The sequence below is a fragment of the Vanellus vanellus genome (genome assembly GCF_965231255.1).
Source record: "Vanellus vanellus genome assembly, chromosome: 1".
Taxonomy (NCBI): domain Eukaryota; kingdom Metazoa; phylum Chordata; class Aves; order Charadriiformes; family Charadriidae; genus Vanellus; species Vanellus vanellus.
In genome coordinates, this window is record NC_138905.1 from 138757364 (window position 1) to 138784597 (window position 27234).

Sequence of the window (27234 nt, forward strand, 5' to 3'; positions counted from 1 at the left end):
TCCTTTCTTGTGGCTGAGATGCATTGTTAAGAACAGTGCTAGCTGAAGGGACCTTTGCAAAGATGCAATGTAACCTCCTGCAGTTACAAGGGGACGTGACTGAAGAGGTAAGACACAGATTCACCATTGTGTGTTCTTCGAATTGCCTCAGCCAGGATCATGGAAATGTCAATAAACTGAAAGAAAAAAAAAAAATAAAATCAAGATAACTTCTACGGGATGCCAGGAACAACCAACTATACAGTTCACAAACATATAAACAAACATTCAATTTACCATTGTGCTCTCTTACCTCTTCTAGGAAATAAAAGAACATTAAAGCATTAGGTAACGTATACATAATAACTGCATTAATACAAAGTAGAAACTCAAAAAAGTGAGTAAGAAAGCATTGAATAAGATTGCTGCACAGGCGTACTGCCGAGGACTGCTGGCACAGGGCATGTTGTCAAAAAGAAATTATTCTAGCCATCAGATGGCAGTATTTACTTGACATAAATACAGTTTAAAGGAAGTATACCTTTTAAGTACTTGCCTTGTTTGAATAAATATCAAATAAATTTTAATCTTTTTCAAATTCAATATTGCATTAAAAAAAAAAAAAACACCTTTTACAATTTCCTCCACACTGTACTATGGAAAAACTTCAAAAAGGACACAACTACCTAGAACAATCTCATGTAAAAGCTATTGACATAAGTCAGCTTTGTATTTTCAGTCTGGTTTTTGAAAAGAAACGTATATCATTGTCATCTTGAGCATTTTCATTAGCGTATTTAAAAAAAGTCATTCCCTAAGGTTTCTGTGGCATCCACAATAACATAACTAAGGTTCCTACATACAAATATAGGATGATTAATATTGATCAAAAAAACCCACTCCAAACCCCAGCCAATTTTATTTGTCACTCTTTCACAGTCAGGCATACTCAAATCTGTTGCAAACACTAACTGATTTGCAGCACTCTACTGTACTACCTGAATCCCCTCAAAACAGTTTTTGACATGCAGGCTGACCTCTTCTCCCTGGTGACAAGTGATAGGACGAGAGGAAACAGATTCAAATTATGTCAGACGAGGTTTAGATCAGATATTAGGAAAAATGTTTTCACTGAAAGGGTTATTAAACATTGGAACAGGCTGCCCAGGGAGGTGGTGGATTTGCCATCCCTGGAGGTCTTTAAAAAAAGGGTAGATGTGGTACTTGGGGACATGGTTTAGAAGTGGTTTTGTCAGGGTAGGTTAATGGTTGGACTTGATGATCTTAAAGGTCCCTTCCAACCTCAGCGATTCTATGATTCTACGTTGGTCTGCAAACAGCAGAGCGGCACAAGGTATTTTATAATAATATTTTCTTCTCAATGCACAAATTCTAGCATCAGTGAACAGTAAAATACAAATCCAGAGTTTAAACGGATGACAGAAAACCATCATTGTACCTGGATTTTTGGGCAGTGTTTCATCTTCTCTTCTTGGGGAATTGTATTAGTTACTACAACAGCCTCAAATGATGCATTGTTAATCCGAGAGATAGCAGGACCAGAAAAGATGCCATGAGTAAGAATGGCATAAACTTTAGTAGCTCCAGCAGATACTAACCTGTAGAACACAAAGGAGAAGTATGCTGTGATGCATGTTTACATACATGGCTATAGATGAAGCCAGATACAAGTCTCTGTAAAATACATTTTACATATAAATACCTCCTGAAAGCTACAGGAAGATACAAATATCTACAAAATAATTCAGAACTTTTGCAGGTTATATGAGTGAGTGTCACAAAAAATAAATAACTGCTAATTAAATAAAAAAAAGGTTCTTATTGGTAGCAGTGACACTAATCTAAAATGCTGTACTTTTGACTGTATCAACACAACACACAACTGAATTCCAGTATAAGTTTTTCTACCTATCTTAATCAGGCAAAAATGAAGTAGGTTGGATGGCAGTATTCACAACTCTTGTGCCTCCATTATTGTCCACCTTTCTTTTCATTTGCAATTCAAACACTTCTGCTTGGAAAGAGTTTCTGCGGAAGAAGAAATGTTAATGATTTAAAGCCTAGCTTACTGCAAGGTTGTGGGAAGACATGCTGTTGATCCAAGCATGCAGTGAAATGATGCAGCACAGGAGGAAAAAAAAAAGTACACATCAAAGAACTAGAACACCTTATGAATGAGTCAGAATCTCTGAATTTGGTTGTGACCGGCCTGTCTGCCTCCAGACACTCAGCTATGTTCTAGCTGCTTTTCTAGTCTTACACAGGGAGGCCCTGAAGAGTGGTATTTTATCAAATCATAGCATAAGCACAGTAAGATAGGAAAAAAGACAAAAATCATCATCTCATTTTGAAATGACTCAAGAGAATCAAAAGTTTTCTGGTCATTCTCAGCATTACATTTGGCAGATGCAACCTACAAGGAGGATGCACTAAGACAGGGTGAGTGTGTACCAAGGGTGTGTACTGAAGTTTGTACTCAAGCAAGTTGATCTGCTGTTTCTGAAAATACATTTATTGGTTCATCTGCTTGATCTAGGTTGCAGAGATAAAATGAGGCCTAAAAAGTATTTTAGTGAGCAAGTCTAATTAGCACAAAGTACATCTCACCTAGATTTGGCATTAATGAAAAGCACTACTTCATACCAAGAACGTGATATAGGGCAGTATCACCCAAGCAAAGGCATCTTTCTTCGTAAACACTGCAGATACATTGAAGGTTTCTGATGGTTTTAGACTTTGCTTTATAGAAATCTATTGTAGGCAAATAAATAAATGTTTCTTTCATAACAGGAGAGAAATAAAGGCACCCTATTTGACAGGAATTAACTGTTAATTAATTTGATCTGCCAAGGGTACAGCCTAGAAGCACACCTTGGGGTCTGATAAAGATTACCATGCGGATAGCAAACAACTGCACAATCCCACTTTCCAAAATTCCATCAAATTTCCATCAGAGTGAAAAGAAACACAAGACTATATGAATACCAGATATTTTTGACATCCCTTTTATCTAGATGCAAACAGCAAGCCTGCAACTGAAGACTCTAAGAATGATCTTTACTTCAAAACACAAACAGTAATGTGTAGTTCACTTAAACTTTACCCTGTTGTTTTGACATGGTTCCCCACAGCATTCTCGTAGGGAAACTGGCTGCTCATGGCTTGTACGGGTGTACGCTTTGCTGGCTAAAAAACTGGCTGGGTGGCTGAGCCCAAAGAGTTGTGGTGAAAGGGAGTTAAATGCAGTTGGTGGCCTGTCACAAGCGGTGATCCCCAGGGCTCAGTATTGGGGCCACTTCTGTTTAACATCTTTATTAACGATCTGGACGAGGAGATTGAGTCCACCCACAGTAAGTTTGCAGATGACACCAAGTTGGGCAGGAATGTTGATCTGCTTGAGGGTAGGAAGCCTCTACAGAGGGATCTGGACAAGCTGGATCAATGGGTCAAGGCCAATGGTATGAGGTTCAACCAGGGCAAGCTCCAGGTCCTGCACTTGGGCCACAACAACCCCATGCAACGCTACAGGCTTGGGGAAGAGTGGCTGGAAAGCTGCCCAGCAGAAAAAGACCTAAGAGTGTTGGTCAACAGCCAGCTGAATATGAGCCAGCAGTGTGCCCAGGTGGCCAAGAAGGTCCGTAGCATCCTGGCTTGCACCAGGAATAGTGTGGCCAGCAGGACTATGGAAGTGATTGTCCCCCTGTACTTGGCACTGCGAGGCTGAACCTTAAATACTGCATTCAGTTTTGGGCCCCTCACTACAAGACAGACATCGAGGTGCTGGAGCATGTCTAAAGAACGGCAACAAAATGCATGAGGGGTCTAGAAATAAGACTCACGAGAAATGGCTAAGGGAACTAGGGTTGTTTAGCCTGGAGGCTAAGGGGAGACCTTATCACTCTCTACAGCTACCTGAAAGGAGGGTGCAGCAAGGTGGGGTGTCTCTCTTCTCCCAAGTAACAGGTGACAGAACAAGAGGAAGTGGCCTCAAGTTGCACCAGGGGAGGTTTAGGTTGGATATTAAAAAAAATTTTCTTCACTGAAAGGATTGTCGAGCATTGGAACAGGCTGCCCTGGGAAGTGGTTGAGTCACCATGCCTGGAAGTATTTAAAAAACCATGTAGATGTGGAATAGCTTAGTGGTGGTTTTGGCAGTTTTAAGTTAACGGTTGGACTCAACAACCTTAAAAGTCTTTTCCAACCTAAACAATCCTATGATTCAGGCAGGAAGTACCACATGGACCCGTTTTGGATGCAAGACTACTTGACACTCTCATAGTGTCTACAAATACATTGGACAGGAATATAAATTCAAAATGCTCTCAACTGAGACATATTATCTTTAGAAAGGATTAGACCCAAGAGCAGTAATGCTACAGCACAGTTGAGCAACATCAATTTAAAACATCCCCTTGTCTTGCTCCTCAGCAGTTCCTTCCCACTTTCAATGCGTGCTATTTACAATCATATGGGGATTGGCTTTGCTATAAACAGTATCAAAAATACAAGGTCTTTGAATGGAAGATATAAAACCTCAAGTTTTAAATCCAAGCTTAGATTGCAGCCCTTGACCTACCAAGCCAAAGTTGGAAGCACATGTTTGGATATGAGTGGATGGGCAGGACAGCACTTCAGTATTGCTTAACTGTAATGCCTCACATTTGTTCTTAATGAATTTCAGTCCATTTCTCCAATTTGTCAAGATGATCTTGAAGCTAGAGTTACTGCCATACATATTGAGTTGTGAAGCTACAGCAACAGGAAGAGTTAATTTCAGGAATCTGCAGGTTTTTTTAAAAGGCTACAGATATTACCAAAGTTCAGTGCAGTCAACAATGACAACTTCTGTTGTCAAAACCCTACTGCTACCCTGAAATGTACCAGCATAAAGCCAGCTGGAAAACCGTAAGGTACTCCTTTCTATTTAGCACTGCTAGGGCCTCAGTTAAGATAGTGGGTCTACATTCACATGCTCCACTTCAAAAAGTGAACCAACTGGAAAGAACCCAGAGGGCATCAACAATGGAGCAGAAGTCTAGAAACCATGTGAAAAGACTGAACAAACTGAAGTTACTTAGTCTAGAGGGGAATGAGAACACTTCAACTAACTTCCAGACCAAAGACAGGAAAACTTATTCTCACCTCCCCAGACAAAAAGGACAAGTAGTTTTATACTGAAGATGTACATTAAAGATTAATATTAAACACATATTGAACACTGGGGAGAAAATACTTTCCAATGTTCAACCTAGGAAAGCTTTATGAAAGATTGTCTACAGAGAGTGGAAAGGCTCCATGATGAGGTTTAAGAGAACGATTTTCTATCTGTTGTTTCTGCCTTGGAACTGAAAAATGCACTAGGTGGCCCAAGTCTCTTCCAATTTATATTACTTTTTATTTATCCTTTTCTCTTTCTAAATACAGATAATAAATTTATGCAGATATTTTCTCAATTCCACGTTCTAAAGAAGGACACAGCTTGATCACAGGACTGTGACCTATAGGCTCAAGGATCAGAGTGACTTTATTCTACAGAGGTCAGGTTGGGTTATAAGCATGCAGGACACAGCAACTGCATTCATCAGCTATCTGCAGGTTACAGTACAGTGAGACAGTGGGCCAGTTCATAATAATACTTACTTGTCTGCCGCATGACATATTGTGCCACATGTGTCAGCCATGTCATCAACCAGAATTGCTACTCTGTCTTTCACATCCCCAACCAAGACCATTCTGTCCACTTCATTTGCCTTCTTTCTTTCCTTATGAATGAGAGCAAATTCCACATTCAGTCTGTCAGCAATTGAAGTAACCCTAAGTTACAGGAAGAAATACAACACACTTAAACTATTTTAAAAGAAACAGAGGCATGCATGTGTATTTCTCATAAAACAGTTATGTTTCCTTGCTTTCAAGTTACTGCAGCACAAACTTTTGCTAGTAATGAGACAGGTTAGAAACAATTTTAATTCACTGCTAATAAATACAACCAGAGAGTCTTACACTACAGAAACAGATTTTTTTATTGAATTGACTTTGGTTTTCTGTCATTAAGTGCCTGGCTTTGAAAACATTTCACAGCTTTTATTAGGCTGCTGCAATACCTAGTAGCACTAGATAAAGCAGAGGTAGCCTCAATTCTAAACCTAAAGCAGCGTGCACTTTAACATCTGAAGTGAAAATAGCACTACAGGAATGTGAAAACAAACCAATAGGAAAAACCAAACCAGCAAGTTAATCACGATTAATAATTCTTTTAGCAGTACTTGACTAGTAATGAAGTAGCTTACTTCATTAGCAATTCCCTCAGCAATACATCTGCTTGAACAAGATCTTTTAGAACTATTCAGAGTGACCTCTGGTGGCCAGACAAACATCCAATAACAAAGTTAAATTTGTTACAGACTTCTGATTGCTTTTTTTTTTTTTCATTTTTTTTTTTTTAATACACCAGATCTGGTAGGTATAAAGACACAGGAATAAATAATACTATGCTTTTCTATGCTGGTCCAACCTTGTAGTCTGTCTTTGAGAATACATTTAGAATGTTAACAAGATTAGTAACTGCACAATTAATAGAGAACATAGTTTTGTTTCTTTACTACTTAAATATGAAGGATTTGTTAGTTACTGCATTTCAACAACTGGGTGATAAACAAAAACCCCAAATGTTTTGGCTTTCTTTGAGTAATCTTATAATTTCATAGTAAGTCTCAAGACCTCAAAGGCATTAAAGATATCAATAGAATTTGTATGCCTTATTTCAGTCACAAAATTTAATAAGCTGAGAAAAAAACAAGCAAGTGGTAAGAAAAAAAAAGAATTTAGATATTTTAAATGAGTGCAAGAACATGTGGAGTTTTTTTAATTTCTTTAATGCTTACAGATTTAAATTTTAAAGCCCAACTTTCTTCACAGTCTATTCACATTTCATTAACCCATGAATTCTTTTAAAGGTCTACATGTTTTAAAAGGAAAGGCCAAACCGTTTTCTTTATATTACTGGAGGTGAAGGAGAGGCTGCGAATTTATTGAAAGCAACATCTTTCCTGCTGCAACAGCAACTGCTTGGTTGCATCACAACGGAAAGGTATCAAAACCAGACTGTATCTACCTATGTTAAATACAGCGAAAGCGGTCCTCAAAAAATAAACTCATGATCAACTTGGTAATATAGAAATATTTGCTAGGGAAAAAAAAAAAAGCCATCTTCTGACTTGAATTCTAAACAAAGGCTGTATCTTGTTAAAAAAAAAAAAAAAAAAATCAAACCAGAAACAAAAGTGAAAGCAACAGTATTCAGATAGGAACAAATGAATTTAATTGACTGAGTCATCTGAATTTTTGAAAGCTTTCTACAGTTTATATTCTTCAGATCTTTAACTTGATTAATCCACACAGGAACAACTATGGAGTTCTAATCAGTCTTATTTCCCTATTAATTATTAGAACATGAACACTCACAACAGACCCAAGGACTTCAATTAAAATCAAATTATGACAGTCTTGCACATTTGTCCCCATACTGCATTCCAAACGTTTAAATCACTATGGGCTTACAGGATTCTTACTTCAGTTGTCTTTGTTCCCATTCAGTTTTGTAGCAGCAGCATGACCAACAAAACTTGAAAATAAGTATTTTGCCTCAATAGCATGCTTTATCACCACACCAGCTGGCGTGCCTCTGAGCTTTCGCATTGCTTTATACTCAATAGATAGCAAATGAAAGATAGTCTGCAAAACGAGTATCACACGCTGTGAATGAAGAAACACTCCAATGAACTAACTTTTCTATTTTCACTTTTTGCCACTGAAAACAAAACTTCACTCCATTTTTTTAGTATTCACAGTGCACAATTTGGGGTCAATAGGTTTACAGCTGGAATGCAATAACAAAGAGAAAAGAAACACAACTTGAGCAAGCTCTTACCTAAATGCCAGCAGGTACAGCGGGGATAGGCCATATGCTTTGACAGAGAAGGAAAACAGGCAATTCCAGAGCGAAGCAGGAAGAGGCGCAGCAACTGGACTAAAGAAGCAAGCAGCAGGAAAAAATCTCTTCCCTCCTGCGGAGGGATTCAGCTAATGAGGCCATATCCAGGGAGAGAGAAAAAGATATTCTTTAGAGTATAGAAAGCTCCTGGATGTTTTCAAGCATGAACAACATTGAAAGAACTATTCTGTTTTTACAATGCAGTTGGATTCACCAGTGATGTACCCTGTCTTTTGCACAATTCATAGAGGAAAAGAGAAGACTAGACAAACTAGTTCACTAACCACTAACTATATGGAAATCTAACAGTTTTAGGCTTGTATAGTACCTTTTTGCACCACCTGCATCAGGTGAGACTATGATGCAGTTTCTCCACTCCAAAATGTTCTCTTTAATCCACTGCAGCACTGCAGGTTCTGCATACAGGTTATCTACTGGAATGTCAAAGAAACCCTAGTCCAAAAGAGAAAAAGAGCTTCATGAATGTATGTTTATGTCTTACCTGGAACAAAGACACAGGAAAAGAATCAAGCCTTTGCCTTTCATATATGGTAGAACTTTAATTAGTATTTTACACTGGCCTAATTCTGCCCTCTGATATTACTATCAAATGCAGCATAAGTTAGACAAATATTAAGGTCTCAAAATCTCACCCACGAGTAGCGAAATAAACAACAGCTGTTCTCTTCTGATTTTTAGATCATTTGAGATCACCTTCAGGCACCCAAGTAAATTCATGCTTGTGAAAAGCTCTCAAAAAACGCCCAGTGAGTAATACTCAATTTCCACAAATTTGAACTGCTTGACACGGATGGTAGTATTTCAATATGGGGAAGTTCCAATTTAGTTTACTTGAGCAGTAGAAACGGAATCTTTCCTTTTGTGCAAGTCGTAACAGCAAGAAACATGTTAGACCACAAATGAAACTGCTTTTTGTTTGCATGACAGCCATGTAGCATAATAGGAAATTCTGATTAAATAGAATACCTGAACTGGAAGAGAAGGTATTTTCTAGAAAAAACAGGTATCTTGAAAAGAGGTACACATGAGAGTGACAAATTACGTCTGCTCCGTCTGGGATTCAGCAGTAAGCCAACTAAAGGTTCCCAGCCTCCATTTCCACTTCTCGTAAGAGAATATTGTCCTCTTGGCTGTAACCACAAAACTCTACCTAGTGCAATACTATAATCTCTGACCATGCCAAGATTAAAAGAACTCACCCCAGATCAGTATATTTTATATTCTGGGAGCTCTTTGCACTAGACTTGGCAAATTCCACAGAAGACTCCAATGCACAAGTATTCAAAGTTCCTGCAAAATCACCCCATAAAAATCAAGACTGGTCTCTTTCAAAAAGGAGATTTAATCAGAAACGGGTAGTGAGACTTTCTCAGAACCATGAGAATTACACTTCTGTACATTGCCTTTCAAAACAATGAGAATCAATTTCACATTAATTCAGTAGAGCGCCTAGTCACAGCTGGTAAGAACTAATAGTTACCTGGATCTGAGAAGCATGTAAGTCCATGGTGATGATGTGATCAGCCCCTGCTACTGACAGCATGTTGGCAACAAGTTTTGCAGAGATTGGAGCACGACTCTGAGGAATAAAGCACAAAGGTTTTAATTTTAAAAAGACTTCAATTAGATGCAAGAAGTCAGAAAATTAGCTACTTCTCTTGATTTTTCCTTTAGAATATTTGGAATCTAGATATGAAGAGCTCCAGAACTTCAGTCAAACTAGCCTGTCAATAGCTAATCTTGCTACCAGGGTTTTGAAACTCATCAAAACATTTAGGAATATCTAAATCAGTCTGCACACTCTGCCTAATAATGCTTTGTAGTAATTTGACTAACAAGCAGATAAAATTAAATAGAAGAACTGGAAAATTATATCCTTAAAACTTTCTGTTAGCTTTTCTATAACAGAAAGGCAGTCAATCTCCATTTCTCTAAGCCACTACCCTACATTAAGATCCAACACTCAAGCAACTATCCTGTTCTAAAAAAACATTGCCAAAAACAAAGATTGAACCCAACTTTTGAAGACACTGCTTTAAAACAAAGTTAGTATCAAGCATTTCTTCACAATACAGTAAGGCTTGTAACAGATCCATGTTGGCAAGGTCTTCTACCCTGGCCTATTATTTATTCTTTTTTGCTAATTCAGGCTTAATTGTTAGATGAAATTAGGAGTCTAGAATTCCCAGAAGGAACGGGGGGACAAAAAAAAAAAAAAAGAGAAGTGAAAAGAACAAAAGAAAAGCAAAAATCTAATTAGAAAAGTTAATGCCAATGTCAAGAGCTTTTTAAAACTGACAAGGATGCAGAACAAACAGCGACATAAAAAAAACAACGATGGAAAATCATGACTGGAAGGTACCTTGAGCCAAAGCTTTTCCAGATTGTTTTAAGCTCTGAAAAAAAGCTATGTTGCCCTAGACAGCTTTCTCTAACAGAAATACTAAACAAACCTGGGTTTTTTTGCCAGTCTTTAAATAAGGGTAATAGCTGTCAATAACATTAGTATGAAGGCAGAACTGCAATTCAGAGATTCCATCTCACTGTCAGACTTATCTTTGCTGGCACAATATTCTCTCCTGCTACATCTCTTTATCAAACGGCTTTATTTAGCCTCCTAGGAACCCCCTCTCCCTTCACCCCATACACACAACTGCAGAGTATCTCTGCTGTCCTTCCAGTGATGCTCAAGGGCATAACCTAAAATAAGATGAACCACTGCCAGTTTAACCTGGATGCTTTTCTGTCTGTGTCATATGAAGGAGCCAGTATTTCCTCAAAACCTGTGCTAATTTAGGTGGAAATTTAGCATTTCTCTGTTTTAACCTGCAGATTGCCAACATACTTCCAGAAAAGAAACTGAGATATTGCAGACTTCCTTATGGCTCGATCAAGTTTACCATCATTATAACAGAAATTCTTCATTCTGAAAACCATTCCTTTTGGGTTTAGCAGTGATGTTCCGTGAAACGCAATTTGGTCTGTATAAGATGCACAGAAGATATATGTGACAACTAGCACTTCCCTAGATCTCTACAATTCAGGTGCACATAGCTTCCATAAGGGTTTGTTATCATTAGTACTTCATCACAGATGATTTTTCAGTTACTGAGAACTATGCTGCTCCTCATTTAAGGCCAGTTCTGTAAGATCCAAGTCAGCCATAGCTTTCTGGATATTTCTATTGGTAGTAGTAAAATTTTGGTTCATGCTATTCAAATTCCTGATCACTTCAGTTCACCTTAGCAGTACAAACTGATATTTTAAAGCTGGGCTTCAAAATAGTCTCAAACCTCTAGCAACAGCTAATAAAACAAATTTAATAAAACAAATCTACTCTTCTGACTCTACAACACTGTTCTCTTATCAGCTCTTTGCTAAGATCTGGTTTGATGCTACAGCTAAGCTGGATTAACAGGTGATGGTGAAACCAGATGTCTGCTCCCCCGATTGTCCCATCCCTTCTTCCCAGGCTATACACTTCCACCACTTCCCTTGTGCTGCACTCTAGGACTTGTCTGAACTCACAGCAGTCAGGTGAGGCAGCTAAATGGAAGAGAAGGGAAAAGAGGATGGCAAACCAAGACCACCCATCCTGGTAGAAACAAGTAACTAGCTCAGGCTAGCTGCTAAAGGCAAATTACATTCTTCCCAGAACATGGCTTGCCATTTCCACTCCATCTGGCATAATGATTTTCACTTTTATGTTTTTCCATTTCTGTTCAATGTGAATACCACTTAGCTTGTCTCACATATCAATATCACGAGCATCACCATCACAAAAAAAAAAAAAAAGCCACACACCCAAAATACTTTCCTGCATCAAATACTAATGTATACGTTACCAGTTGGTACTTCTTTCAGTTGCTGGCCTTGCAGGCTGCCTTCCCAGAAGGAAGAACTTGAAGGTTTTACCACTAGGTAACTTGTTTTAGCAGACATGCACACATCAGAGATTGCCTACATGTTGGTGGACAGAGGGTCTTGGAAGGAAAGATAGCCAGACACGAATACCTGTTTCTCAAGAATGGGCTAACAGGAGATTAGGACAAATGAAGTTTGCAGCTATCTGACAGTTTCCTTTACACAAAATTGTGCATTAAAGAAAACACGCATGATGTTCAAAAGGATTTAAGATTTGATTGCTTGCATAGAAAATAAGTTTCATGCTACAATATGATCCAAGTTGAAGATTATTTTAAAATCAAAGGGAGTATATTCATGGGAACCTCAGATAACCTGGCCTCATTATTCAGAAGCTTGGATGACAAAGCTAGATGAGAACTCAAGATTTTCTTTATCTTGGTGTTTGTAAGGTTTGCTTCTGATCAGAGAGGCAAGAACACAAAGAGATTCACATTATTCATTGTTCCATTTTTTTGACACAATTTGAGATTAGTTTCAGAATTATTAGTGTGAAACGCAACATTACATTATGTACAGAAACTAAATTTAAAAAAAAAATCACTGATATTTTAGTTCCTAAGCAAATTTCCCGCTTACGTATCACAAGTTATATAAATGATTTCTTCCTTTGTGATGCATTACAAATTTATTCACAATTCTTAAAATTACCAGCAGCATGGGGGAATCCACAAAGCTAGTATGAACAACCTCACAAGAGTAACTATGCAAAGGACATGTCACTGAAAGTAAGAGTTGTCCATCAAGATTAAACTTCTGTTGCCTTTAAGCATCTTATTACATTGTCCTGCTCAAAATGCATCAAATGCATAATGAACAAAAAAAAAAATCCAAGAAATTCCAAAGATTTATAACTGGAACTTTCACTTCCAAGAAAACCAGTTGTGAAGTGTATGGATACTGAATGTTCACTAATGTATTACCTAAATTTATATTTTCAAAAATGAGATATGCTTTGAAGCTTCATAACTTAACAGCCATTATCTTGAATGTCCAGATAAATTTTTAACTGGAAGCTAGGAGTTTTCTAGTAGGAAATTATTCCACAGGAATACTGTCATGGCCTAGGTGAAACACAACTGAAATCAAGAAGTGAAACTGAAAATGTTCCCAGTTATACATAATGTAACCCAGTAAGTTTCACCCTTTAAGGCCATATTAATGGAAATGCATAGCATTAGATTAAAAAAAAAAAAAAAAAAGGATACCTACCCAACGCTCCACGGACCCCTTCTACAAATCAAAAAAACAAAGTTACATGAGCTGTAGAACACCAAACTCACCTGTGACTCTACTTCTAACTTATCTCAAATGCATCTCTCCAGCATCCTACATGAATGTTTCCTGTCCACAGCTTGGAAGGTTAGCTTAATTAGAGGATGCATAAATGCAAGTGTGGCCAAAGCACAGATACACTTGAGCTAATTTTAAATTAGCTAGATTGTGTATGAGAAATATTCTAGTTTATGACAGCACTTGATTGTGACTAAATTAATTTACCAACTTTTCCATGATTCTCAGCAAGCCTTTTTTTTCGTTTTAAACCTGTTTCTCATTTAAAACTAGTCCAGGTTTAATGCTAAAATGACTGGGTAGATTACATGGGCCTTGTTATGAACAATTTTTTACTGTGAGGCCCTTTCCTTAAATATATAAATCAAGAGCACTTTCATTGTTCTCAGCAATCATAACTGCAACAGAGGCACAAAGAACAGAGGGTTATTTCAAGCAGCAAGGACTCAGTCTATTGAGTTCTTTATGGATTAAAGTCAACAACTTAAATTCAACCAGAAAACAGCATCCAGCTAGTGAAGATTATACTGCTTCATTTCACAGTCAAGCTAACTACAGCAATATCTTTCACCAGAGAGAAGAAAATCTATGTATAACCATAGGAAGAAAATGGCTGGCTGTTTGCTGATACTTCAGGCAGCACACAAAGCTTGTGCACTCAACATGGGTCAAAGACCAAGTGATGTGATGCAATCCAACAGCAGGAGGAAAGATATCCCTGTCAATAAGCTGCCCAATGTTGACAGCTATATTATAGCTTATTTTGCAACACGGAGGTCAACTACCAAGGTTGATTTGCAAAGATGGCAAACATTTTCTCAATTGCAAAACAGAGGTTAAAAAAAGAAAAAAAAAAAAAGAAAAGAGAAATGGCTTGCCTAGAATTGCAGAAGAACCCAGAGAACAGTCTGGAACAATGCTCAAAATCTGTGTTAATCAAAACCACTTTCCTAGGCGATCCATCTTCCGATGGCATTTCCAAAAGACAAAATGGTCCTGGGTGGCACGCTAGGCCAACACACTGTGGGTTTTAAGTGTCTCTTGGAAGTCTACCATGTGGATTTCGGGTACCCTTGACAAGGCATAACCTAGATGCATGGAAAACTTGGCACATACTCATCCTTTTCCCACACCAAGAACTTACAGGATGGTCCAGCAGAGCCTTCCAATATGAATTTGGAAATCAAAACATAGCGAGATGCTTCTCTTCCATTTCATCAGTGTTTACTGCTTCTCTTTCAAGCTCTTTTGATAAAAAGAAGTCTTTCAGCTCTCCTGATTGAGGGAGAGCATTATTCAGTAAAAAACACAGAAAAAAATGAAGTTCCAAAAGATATGGGCATAGAATAGGGAGCTGCTATTTAACTCCCGAATTCTGTTTTTGGAAGTGTAACAAGTGGGTCTTGATACTATTAGTATGCTGTTAGAGAGCCTGCACTTAAAGAATGAGACTATACTAGAAAATAACTTTTCTGTATTTAGCTTTGGTCTCAGACAACACAGGCTGAGCATTACATATTTTGTAATGTCTGCTATTATTTTTAGTTTCTGCATTACTTCTCAGTCCTGTTATGTTTATATAAAAGAATGTAGAGAACAACAGAAGGCTTTCAGGATGGTTCTCTTGACGCCCAAAGTGAAAGGGAGGGGGCAGACCATTTGTGAGAAGTATTGGAGGGGAGCAATTTTCCAAAATGACAGCCATTGCAATACAATCTTAAAAGCCAAATTCACATTTATTTTTGTTAGTTCTTTTCAAATGACTTTAGATAAAAGTAACATTAACATAACATATTAGAGGTTTTTTTTGTATATGTAGTAGAGAGAAAAGTTTTGTTCCATATCTTTTAAAATCAAACTCATTTGCTATAGAGAGTTTGTTACTGTGTTATCAACTTCGCTGAACTGGTATATTCATCAGTTACGGCAGACCAAATTCAGAAAAAGGGCACTAAAATCAGAAGAGTATTTATGGGGTTTCCATAAAATTTTTGGTCTGCATCAATAGAAATAATTAAAAAAAAAGTTTTATATCTGTAATAATCTGCCTTGTGGCACAAAATGTTTTTGTTAATTATGGTTATTCATTGCAGATTTACTCAGTTCCTTCCATTTGGCTCTCTGTTTAACCATATAGGGTAAAACCCACCAGCATAGTGGTTACATCACTTCAGATTTAGGATTTACTTCCATGCTATTGAAGTGTTTAAAAGGGTGTACTTTCTTCATATATAGAGGTTAAAAAAAAAAAAAAAGCTAGAAAAAGCAGGAAAAGGAGTCCCATCAGGTGAGGTTTACTAGCAGAGTACTCTGCAATATACCACACATACAGGATGTACCTTCTTTTTCAAACTGAAGGCATGTCAATTATCAAAATACAAGCAAAAAATAATTTATTGTCTCATTTCATTCACCTATAAATGACAGAATTTAACATTTTACTAAAAAGGATAAAAAAGCCGCAAATCTTTCAAATCACTTAAATGTTTATGAAAATGTGTTTCATCTCCAAGAATTTCAAGTAAACAAGCTGAAAAAAAAAAAAAAAAGCCTTCCAAAGTTACACAGTTCTTACCTACCTTGTCTTTCTTATCTTGCCTGGCATATGGAAAACATGGAATTACAGCAGTCACTCTGGAGGATGATGCGATCTTGCAAGCATTGATCATGATGAGCAGTTCCATTAAGTTGTCATTTATTTCTCCACAGCCACTCTGGATGATATACACATCTTCTCCTCTCACGCTTTCACCAATCTCTACACTGAAAGAGCAGGAGATGACCATTTAAACACTTGAATTACTGGAAAAGCATTATAGAAAAAAAAACATTAACAAACTTTTAATGGGTTTATCTCCATTTAGACTAAGGTTTCTTTTACAGCAACTTGGGTAACTGTCCCCTTGACACAGTCTATTTCAACATAAGCCAGCCTAAAATTTACTTCAGCCTAAATATGGTCTTCATAAGATCAACACCAAGCGACATGTAATTATGGCTATTGCACTGATGCAGCTGACATTGTTATTAAATTTGATACTGCTTTTTTTGGTTTAGTCTGTATATTCTGCATCCTTGCCATCTCCCAAGGAGATGACCATTTAAAGAATAACCTAAATAAGTACAGAAACATAGCCGACTTTAGAGCACTAAATACTACCTGTATCAAAATACCTCCTTAAAAAGGATAATTATTTTTCTATGATAATTGTTACTAAATTCAAAAAACTACTGCATTTCAGAAGAGAAGTATCAAACCATACCCCAAAAGCAGATGTCTGGTTAAAATCTATACCAAGTAAAGTAATTTACACTTCTGTCCAAGTAAAGTATTTTTTAAACAAAGAAAATCTTAGTGAAAAGGTAAGAGGACTCATCAAGAGGGCTCATCAACAGCTCACTGCAACTCAACAACTCTCACGTTGTGTCAGTTGTTCTATTTACTGTAACTGGGCTTACATAATTTGGTTCCTTATGATAGCATCTAAGAGTTATTTTATTCTTCCACGGATTTCAAGGCAAATTCTGGCACTGATCACTGCTCGCACCACAGAATTCAAGAATTAAATAGACCTTACAAATAAAAAGGAAAATTAAAATAGATCAGTTGAATGGATATTCTCTTGCAATTCTAGACCCAAGAAAATATACTGTTGAACCACACTAATTTTTCCACACCTGTTGATCTAAAATTTACACATAAAAACATCACACTAACCTTCATTTTTCCCTTGAATCTATGTACAATGTACAAAACCCAGAGTTCCTAAATAATGAGGCAATCAGACCTTTCAAACCCAAGATCTACCAAGTTAGTCTTAATTATTGAACGCTTAAGTATCTTGGGCCCTTATTGAACAGGTTGAATCTTTACCCAAGACACAAATAAGCAAAAGTTTCTAGCTGGAAACCATCCAAATGGCCCAGATGTGGGTAGAATAGTTACTTTGATGAGTCCTTCAACACTGAGGCTTGTTCTAATCAAACACAGTCCGAACAACTTTCACTTATCAGCTTTCAGGGTGCTGTGTGAGGCTCATTAGCTTTCTGTAGCTAAAAAACACAAAGAAATTTACAGCTTAAAAACATCTTAATGATATGCAAACATTTGATTTATCACCATCAAGGTAATTGAGGTAGTTGCTCTCAGCTCCCCCATTTGACTCCTCTGCAGTCCCAAACAAGCTATAAAGAAGATCCTGTCTTAATTTTTCTCCTTAATTGAATACATTTTTCACCTAAGAATGCTCCTAGCAGGATTTCTTAAGGCCAAAAGAAAGCAAACCATGTTGCAAACATCAGGATCTCTGTAAGGACAGAGGTGGTCAGGGACAGTGTCATCTGTAGATGTGTCAGTATTAACCCTGGAAACCTTTTGGAGGCTTTCATCGTGGCACAATGACAATTTTTTTTTTTTTGTCATAAAACTGCTACTCCCTGTCCAAATTTTTTAATCAACAGAATAGGGCTGTTCAGAGAAAACTGTTTTGATCAACATATTTTCTTAGTTTGTTTTCCTTTTTGGAGCTGAAAATGTTTTGGTGAATATAACTTAAGTTCAGCAAGACACTAAGAATATTCTGTAATTGGAAGAACTGGTCAAGCTTAGTTAGAAGCCCTACCAAAAACAGTTCTCGTGTTGGAATATCAGAGTTCCATTTCGGAGAAGAATAAACAAAAACAAATATAGAGAAACCTGTCGTTGCTTCTGAACACACAAATCCAGCTCCAAGTAAAGCACCTACCCACTAACTTATGGACACAGCCTCAGCCATTGTTATAGACTCATGGGTGTTATGAGGGCTCTGAAAAACGGTAATTGCCCCTTGACTTGGTACTTACACAGACCTGCTTAATAGCAAGTGTTGTCCATACCACACCTTCAGAATAAGTCCAAAGAAGACCACCACCACATGCAAACGCTCTATGGCGCCTCTTTCAACCCAAGACTGTTAAGTCACACAGCAGTTCTGAAAATTAACCTAAGAGCCTCTACAAAGAAGAAAGCAGAAAAAGACTAAGAAAACACCGTCAATTTTCAGGGGAGAATGTTATTAGAGTGACAAAGGAGGGCAGAATAAGATTTTAGTACTTGGGGGGGGGGGGGAAGGTAACCACGTTTCATAGGTACATTATGTAACAGGGAAAAAAAAAACACAAAACTTTGCTGAATGACAAAAATACATGATCTTGAATATTCATTATATACCCAAAGAAGTCTGAATTATAACACTCAAGAGTTGTTTTGCTCCTTTAAAAAACAGTCATTTCTAAGCACGCCTCTAAGAAATAATAGGTTTCAGAAGGTCAGGGAATATACTTTGAGATAAATATAGATCTGTTTAATACAACGGACCTGAAGTGATGCTTCTTCCATTGCCATTAACTACTATCTTTTCAATGACCTTGGGCTAGTGATAACTTTTTCATCTCGTAACTTAGAAAACAAAAATGCTACTACTTTCTCTCTTAGTGCGTTTGAAAAACTTCTGGTTATGCTTTTCAGGCCAGAATGACATACTTATTTGGCACACAGAAATGTCAAAGTATGTGTATATGTATATAGAAATAACTTCTGTATCCACTATAAGAGGTATGTGCAGACTAAAATAAATCAAGCTTAAATTAATACTTGCACGGCACTCAGGAGTAACCCACCTAAAGTGCCAGAGAACAGTATTATGTAATTACTGCATTAAGATCTTCTCCTGATCAACTGGAGACAGTCGTGCAACAGATCAGTATCTCTTATTGTCTACCTTCTCAAAGACGGGTATTGAGAGATATTGTGTAGACTCAACCAACAGACACACGTCTGCCTATTTTACCCTAATTGAGACACACATTAAAAGATAATCCGTTGTTGCGTTGCAACTATTTCATTGGACATAGCCTGTATTAACCACATTGGGGGCTTTCTGACAGGTTTTTTTTTTTTTGGTGGTGGCAAAAGGTGTGTCAGCAGTTTTTTCTGTTTGGTGCTTTTTTTTTTTGCTTGTTGGTTTTACACATTCAGCTATAAACAAAGAGTAGTAGACTACAAACTATATTTTCAGATGCCTGAAGCATTGTACCTCAAATAACTAATGGAGAACACCAAGCTAACAGCAGTCAAACTTTGTGACAGTTATCTTATTCCACTTAGACTGTCTATATCATGACCTAATTAACTGTTTCGAGGGTAATATTTAAACAATTTCACATAGTGAGGACACAGAGGAAGGACACAAGAACAAGCTCTTGCCTCAAGATTACAAACTCTGTTTGCTTTATGCAATTTAATCAAATTCAGCTATTTGGTAACACTCAGTTTAAATAAACCCCTTGTTCAAGAAGAGTCAACAGAAACTGTACATTAAAAGCTCTGACACCACACAATTGTGTTTTAAAGTGAAAATTATGAAAATTAATACCCCACAAAAATAATTAACTTTGAGGCAGTTCCTTGGAATCCACAAGCACAAGGCTCTAGCTGGGAAAGATAGGCATAAGACAAGACATGATGAAAACCAGGTTTGAGTGTTGGTATCTGCCTTCATCTTACAAAGGCTGATTTGAGAGTTCAATTTAATAAGTAGAAACTTGAACAGACATTATCATGAATTAAGGATAAGGCTCAAACCCACTTACGTTACAAACATTTCAAAGGCTGAAGTGTCCATTAAGCAAAACTCAAAATCAGGAGTAACAGCAGGCTTAGCTCCTTCTGAGCTAGATTTATAGTACACTCCCAGAACTTATAAGGGAATTTTAAATGTGTACGCCCTAACTAAAAAACCAAGTTGTGGGAAAGCAGGGGAATAAATATGCAGAGCCAGGCTAAAATGGTAAATGTAAATCCATAACTAGGATCCTGTTCAAATCATGCACTTAAAAGGGCTCTATGTACCTTTAAGTAATTACAACAGATTCGGTTTCTAGCCATGCTTACAATAAGTAAGATTTCTCAAGCAATTTACATGCCGATGAAGTAGATGTGTACTTCAGGCACTTTTAATAACCAGAGAAGAGGCCAAAATTTAAGGTGTAGAGTCCTCATACAGCGTGCAGAAAGAATCAATAACTCAAAAGTCATCAAAAAAAATCCGCATGTTGAATTTATAATTCATTGAAACCCAGCCAATGGAAAGCATTAAGCAGAGGGGTGTATTTGACCTCTTACCTTTGTGAACGCTTTTTGCATAGTAAAGTCTTTTGATGAAAGACCTCCAACTTACTGGGCAAATATTTTGACTGCCATGATGTTGTATAACAGAGCAACAAAGAAAAAATAAAACTGCCAGAGTTGGTTTTAAGTGTATAGGTAACCTGTGTCTCCTGGCACCCATGGTCCCTCCTCAATTTCAAGCTCTTCCACTTCGATTAACAGCTCCAAGACCAATCCCCGACTAGACCTTCATGGACAACTGTCTTGTCCTAATGGTGGGCACTGGCATGGTGAGTACAACAAGACAGGAAATATCTTCTTAACCTCCACTCTGGCACACAGCCTGCCACTCTCAGGGAAAAACACCTTCACTTGAGCAGCTCTGGGTTGAGGCACGTGCAGTCTGAAAGGAACCCTCAGAAATTTAGAAACAAAGGTCTAACGAGTCTGAGCAGAGAGTCTTCAAAGGCTGAGTGCCAAATGCTGCCGCTAAGGACACGTGGGATCATCAGTCATTATTCACACAGATTGTTTTTTGGTTTTACATTTTAAGCATTTAGCTTCTACTTAAAGATAAAACGCACACAGTATACAGCAAGGTCGATAAAGTGGAAGTCTCAAACCAAAAGCTTTGACACATTTTTGGGCCTTTTGTGATTCAGAGCAACAAACAACATGGGAATTGGCCATATTTGCTGCATATTCAATTGCCTACATAAGCAAAACACACACAAAATGCAATCCAGAAACAATTTTTATCTTACTCAAGCAAGCTGGTAAAATCTGTTTCTCTAGCCTCCCCTCGCTCATGACAGCATAAGTGAGCACGGATAGAGGGAAACTGCCACCTCTGCTGCCACCGGCAGAGCACAACCACCCCAGTTGCAAATCACTTGCTCAGTGGCTGGGTGGTATGAAGAGACACTTCACATCCCAGCATGTCCCAAATCCCTACCGCCTTCAGCTGATTTAACACGAGCTTATCACCTGAGCTTTCTTACTCCATGATTAGGGTTCTGCAAACACCATAACCATCTACTCCAGTGAGGGCGATAGAGCTAATGGCCCCCGTTGCAGCTGAACCCAAAGGAACCAGGGTACAAGAGATGTAGCGAGGTAATGTCTCATCTGAGACAACTGCAGTAGAAGAGCTGAAGGATGCTGAAGGGGAGATGGCAGAAAAATGTTACAGCCCTCTGCTCAATTATCAGTGCTATATACCAGGGATGGACAAAGTTTCCAGGTTTGATCCTGATTTTTTTTTTTCCCAATTATTTACTTCATAGAACAAACTGTTTTCATTACCTTACTTTGTGTGAAATACAGACTGACATCCATCCTTGTAAGAATTGTCCAAGGAAACATCACTTACCTTTTTTCCTACCTTCCAAGATTAAATTTCAGTCCAAAATACCAGTTTTATTTATTTACTTACAGGCAAGTGGCCCTCATATCAACAACAGAGATTTTCCCATACGGCAGGCAATGTCCCTTTAATAGTCAACCCATATTTTTTCTCTGTAAAAGCTGAAAGGCATACATTTAGGTCGATATTTCTGAAACAATCCAGCTTCAGCAATCAAATAAGGCTGCAGGTGGGCAGCTTCCAAATTCACGGAATTTTTCAGAGTTGGAAGGGACCTCTAAAGATCATCTAGTCCAACTCCCCTGCTAAAGCAGGATTGCCCAGAGCACATTACTCAGGACTGCATCCAGGCGGGTCTTGAAAATCTCCAGAGAAGGGGACTCCACAACCTCCCTGGGCAGCCTGTGCCAGTGCTCTGTCACCCTCACCGTAAAGAAGTTTGTCCGTGTATTTGAACGGAACTTCCTGTGTTCTAACTTGTGCCCATTACCCCTTGTCCTGTCACTGAGAACCATTGAAAAGAGCCTGACTCCATCCTCCTTCAAGCCACCCTTTAGATACTTGTACGCCATGATAAGGTCTCCCCTCAGCCTTCTCTTCTCCAGGCTAAAGAGTCCCAGCTCTCTCAGCCTTTCCTCATAAGGCAGATGCTCCAATCCCTCAATCATCTTAGTTGCCCTACGCTGGACTCGCTCCAGCAGTTCCCTGTCCCTCTTGAACTGGGGAGCCCAGAACTGGACACAGTATTCCAATTGTGGCCTCACCAGTGCAGAGTAGAGGGGGAGAATGACCTCCCTCGACCTACTGGCCACACACTTCCCTATACAGTCCAGGATTCCATTGGCCTTTTTGGCGACAAGGGCACATTGCTGGCTCATGGATAATTTACTCTCTACCAGGACCCCCAGATCCTTCTCCTCAGAACTCCTTCCCAGAAGGTCCGGCCCTAACCTATACTGGTGCTTAGCATTCTTCCTCCCCAGGTGCAGGACCTTGCACTTGCTTTTGTTGAACCTCATTAGGTTCTTCTCTGCCCAGCTCTCCAGCCTGTCCAGGTCACGCTGGATGGCAGCACGGCCCTCTGGGGTGTCAGCCACCCCACCCAGTTTGGTATCATCAGCAAACTTGCTGAGGATACACTCTGTCCCCTCATCCAGGTCATTAATGAATATATTGAACGAAATTGGACCAAGTATTGACCCCTGAGGGACACTGGTGGTTACAGGCCTCCAACTAGACTCTGTGCCACTGATCACAACCCTCTGAGTTCTGTCCCGCAGCCAACTCTCAATCCACCTTGCTGTCACCTCATCCAGCCTACACTTCCTCAGCTTCCTAATGAGGATGTTATGGGAGACAATGTCAAAAGCCTTGCTGAAGTCAAGGTAGACGACATCTACAGCTCTCCCCTCATCTAGCCAACCAGTTATAACATCACAGAAGGCTATCAGATTGGTCAAGTATGATTTACCCTTGGTAAATCCATGTTGACCACTTCCAATAACTTCCTGTTCCTCAATGTGTTTGGAGATGACATCCAGAATGAGTTGCTCCATTACCTTCCCAGGGACAGAGGTGAATTCATACGTGCCAGGCAGGACACGAATTCCCTTCCTCTTGGATCTGTCAAGAAGATCTGCAAAAAGAGTCACTTCAGCCAGTCAATCTGACAGGAAGAATCAAGGAAGCTCACGGGAGTGGGTGGGAGCAGTAATTACTTCCTCCAGGAGAGGTGTGTAAGAGGATGCCATCTATGACTCCAGTTTCTTCATTTTGAGAATAACAAGTATTTCAAGGACAGAGTTAAAATAATCTTTGGAGAAGCAAACATAAATAAATGTATTTTCTTACAATATATGGTAAGAAGTGATGAATGTTCAATGATAATTTTATCAGCTGACTCACTAAAAAATACCTGCACTGAGATTTAATTGTGTATCAGCTATAATTAATGCCATCTCAATGTGTTTTGAGACAATTTTGCGTAAAACCTCAGAGTGTTTAACATCTGCATGCTTCTGTTACATGTCTGTCAGAGTTTCACGATGCTGAGGCTACAACAGCCGTGCCTGTTTAAGGACTTCCATTCCTTTCCTCTCCCTCCAGCCTGCCAAACTCCACTGATGACAGTTGCTTGTGGGGTTTGAAGAAGATAAACTGACCGAGGCCCCACTGCAGCCCTAACACTTTGCCAGATAAGTGAGAAGGTGCCACCCAAGCTCCTACCATGACACTGGCTGGCACTTAATTGACATGGAAGCTTTGAATACTAAACAGAGTTATCTTCCACAACCAGGTTTTATTGAGCAGCTCTCACTGCTTTAGTTAGGGTTGCTTGACTTTGGTAGTCAGCTGAAGGAAAGCATTTCCATACAATTTAGATGGAAGAAGGAAAAAATAGGGCAGTAGTCAAATCTACTAGCAATTTTCCTCACTTCCTCTAGTACAGACATTACATTTCTCACAGACTTGTGAGAATACTGAATGCCTAAATCAGAAGGGAACTGGGATATTGCCAGATACGCTAGAGTCAGTATAAATTAAAAAGAGAAGCCTTTCCCATTTTAAGTGTTCTGGAGTTGGGAACCTACCTGCCCATTTAGCCACAGTGCCTATCAGTGGTGGTCCTATCCCCAGCTAAGCTTAGGGTACAGTTTTAGTTCCTCAAACCCACTTACATCTGCTGAGGATTGGGACTGAGACCTGTTTGAGTTGAAATACAATGCAAAATATTTAATGACTCTTCCCTCCACTCTATTCTGCAAGCCAGACTAACTGCAGTTCTCAAGTAAAGGGTTTCTACCTAGGACCCTATGACAGTGATTTAAGCCTGGGGCTGCATGCATTTATCAATTTACACATAATTTACATTTTGTTTAAGAGAACGCAGCAAACAGCAAAAAAAAGTTTTTAACAAAATGTGAATCTTCTCTGCAACTTGCTAACTTAACAGATCTGACAAAGCAAGAGTTTGTTGACCCTCAGGCCCTGGCTTATCTGTTTGCACAGGGGTTTACCCAAGTGCCATTGGGAAGGTTTAAGGTTCTTTAAGCATTTTAACTATCAGGTTCTAGTATTCTGCAATATTTCAAATGGATTTCGTAATGCTGATACACTTGTTTATAAATTCAAAAATACAACAAAAGGAGAAAAAAAACAACACCAACACTGTGCTGGTTATCTTTATATAGGAAGAAAAAGTTTTGCTTACACACACACGAAGAAACTTTGCTTTGCAGACAGACTGGCAATCCAGATGCCTCAGCAAAAGACCACTACAGCATAAATATCTTATCAACTTTAGCTGTAGTTTAATTTCAAATACATTGTTGAGGAATTCTCTTACTACTATTGCTGATTATTTTTATTACTAACATCAATCTACAAAACTGCAAGGCCAACATCCTGAAATAAGTTGCGAAGGATATTGAAAAGATTACCCACTTAAAACGTTATATAGTGGATGCAACTGTAGAGGAAGGGGAAACAAGAACTTTGGTTTAGAACCACAAAAGTATGAAGTTGTGAAAAAAGAAACCAAAAATAAACACTTAAGGACTTAAAGTGTTAAGGCATTTTAAATTGAAGGGAAAAAAAAAAAAAAGACAATGCCAGCCTCGCAGGTTTACAACAGAAGCAACCAGAAATAATGTTTAGATTAGATACATACCTCATATCTATACCACCCTACTTGCCCAAGAAAATAAACTGGCACTACTAGATTAGCCAAACCACTGACATTCTGCAGTCACCACTACCTACTTGTTTAATGGCAGAGGCCAATATTGCACACCTGGAAAAATAGGTGGAATGACAGACTAAAGATTATTGCATCCTGAAGCCTAGAATTAACTTACCTCATAAAATATACAAACTTTGGCGATAAATTTCTACCTTGGATGAAATCCAAATCAATTAATCTCTTCTTAAAACATAGCAAACAACAGAACTAAAGATAAGCGTCTCTGGAGAACAAACATTTGAAAAAAATAGACATAATTTAGCAAGAAAGTCATACAACCAAATACACAAGTTAAGTTTTATCATGCAGAAAAGAGATCAAAGAGCAATAAAGTGAGTATGGGGCTGGAAAGACTTGAGAGAAGATTTAAACCTTCATTTAATCAGGAATGAATAGAAGAGTTAGAGTGCAAACATGAAGTTGCATAAACACCAATGGAAGAGGGTTCACAGTAATGCCAGTGAGCATAACTAGAACAAGAGCAATTAAACTGAGAATGCAAAAACGTAGACAAAACAGAAGGACAAGCTTTGAGAGAGCAATTTTAGAATACACCATGTTAATCTTTCAAAGGAAGCAATGAAAACACGCTTGTTCGGGAGATTCAGAACAAGAACAGATAAAAATAAGCGTACAATAACCTCAGAGGCTAGCCAGCTACTTGCAGCCAGGAACTTGTCTTTCAGGATCAGCTGGCAGCCTAGTCTCACACACCTCCATAGAAAAGCAGTTGCAGAATCTTACCAGCTCATGGGATGAGCATATATTCTGCCATCTCGATTTAAAGCTCATCATTAAAAACGAGTAAACAAAGCAGGTGGGTCAGAAAGCTAAGGTGACAAGCTAGTAAAGAGAGGCAGCATTGGTAGAAAAAGCACCGGCAAGTGCGTTCTCACAGAGTCAAGGCGAGCAAGCTATCCTCATGGCTTCACGCAGGACTTTTTGCGCTGTTATCAACAGAGTCACTTTCTGCGCTTGGCTGGCCAGGATCCTCACGCACCTGCGCTTTCAGTAGTAAGCCAAGGCCACCATAGCCACTGTATTATCCTCACGCAGGACCAACAGCCCGGGACTGGGGAGGGGCACCACACGCACACCCCCCGGCCGGCTGATCGTGCAAAATGAAGAACCAGTCACAACAAATCCTGACCTGCGGTCCCACCCAGGCTCTTTTTCAAGCATCTAATCCATCCTCGGCATCCTGTTCTTGCATCCACGCACGTACAGACCTACTCACGGAGACCGCGATTCATAAAACCAAGGTGATTTTATCTTTAGGGAGAGAAAGCTGATCAACGGTTTAATTAACTCTCTGTGACCGGTGGGATGAGCCTCACGCTGCGGAGAAGCTGCCTGCGGCCGGCTCCACCCTCACCCCCCCCCACCCCCCAGGGATGCTCTTCCACCTGCCCGGGGGACGCCGGAGCTGCCGAGGGGAGCGCTGCCGAGCCGGGACAGCTCCGCTGCGGCCCTTCTGCTCCGCAGGCCCCTTCTGCCGGGGGAAGGGGCAACGGCTGCCCGCCTCCCCTCGCCTCGCCTCACCTCACCTCGCCTCACCCCACCCCACCCACCTGGTCTCCTGGTTGCTGAACTTCTTGGTGACCACCTTGCCCAGCTCCAGCCCGAGCCGGTCCGCCACCCGCTGGGACAGGTCGTGGTGGGAGCTGCCGCTGAAGAGCACGATGTTCGGCATGGCCGCGGTGAGAGCGGGGACTGCGTCGGGGGCAGACGGGAGAGAGGAGAAGGGG

General features: G+C 39.2%; 1 protein-coding gene across 4 annotated transcripts; it reads right to left on the reverse strand.

The window, feature by feature from the left end:
- On the reverse strand, nt 1-27234 carry PRPS2 (phosphoribosyl pyrophosphate synthetase 2). 4 transcript variants are annotated; one of them, XM_082490699.1, is made up of 8 exons: nt 27058-27234; nt 15811-15994; nt 13151-13171; nt 9495-9593; nt 8322-8446; nt 5641-5814; nt 1439-1598; nt 1-176 (listed from the first exon to the last, which is right to left on the reverse strand). In XM_082490699.1, the coding sequence occupies exons 1-8, from the start codon at nt 27177-27179 to the stop codon at nt 84-86; spliced, it is 978 nt and encodes a 325-aa protein (XP_082346825.1). In that variant the 5' UTR covers nt 27180-27234; the 3' UTR covers nt 1-83. The 4 variants fall into 4 exon arrangements, with proteins under 4 accessions (XP_082346825.1, XP_082346822.1, XP_082346824.1 ...); XM_082490696.1 differs by lacking the exon at nt 13151-13171; XM_082490698.1 differs by lacking the exon at nt 13151-13171 and having other exon boundaries at nt 15802-15994.

Excerpts from the sequence above, each read along its gene's own strand:
- PRPS2 (XM_082490699.1), bottom strand. The coding sequence starts at position 27,179 with ATGCCGAACATCGTGCTCTTCAGCGGCAGCTCCCACCACGACCTGTCC. Across the intron at positions 13,172-15,810 it reads GGCAAGATAAGAAAGACAAG|AAGGGGTCCGTGGAGCGTTG; the intron begins GTAGGTAAGAAC and ends TTTGATTTGTAG. Across the intron at positions 8,447-9,494 it reads TACATGCTTCTCAGATCCAG|GGTTTCTTTGACATTCCAGT; the intron begins GTAACTATTAGT and ends CTTTTGGACTAG.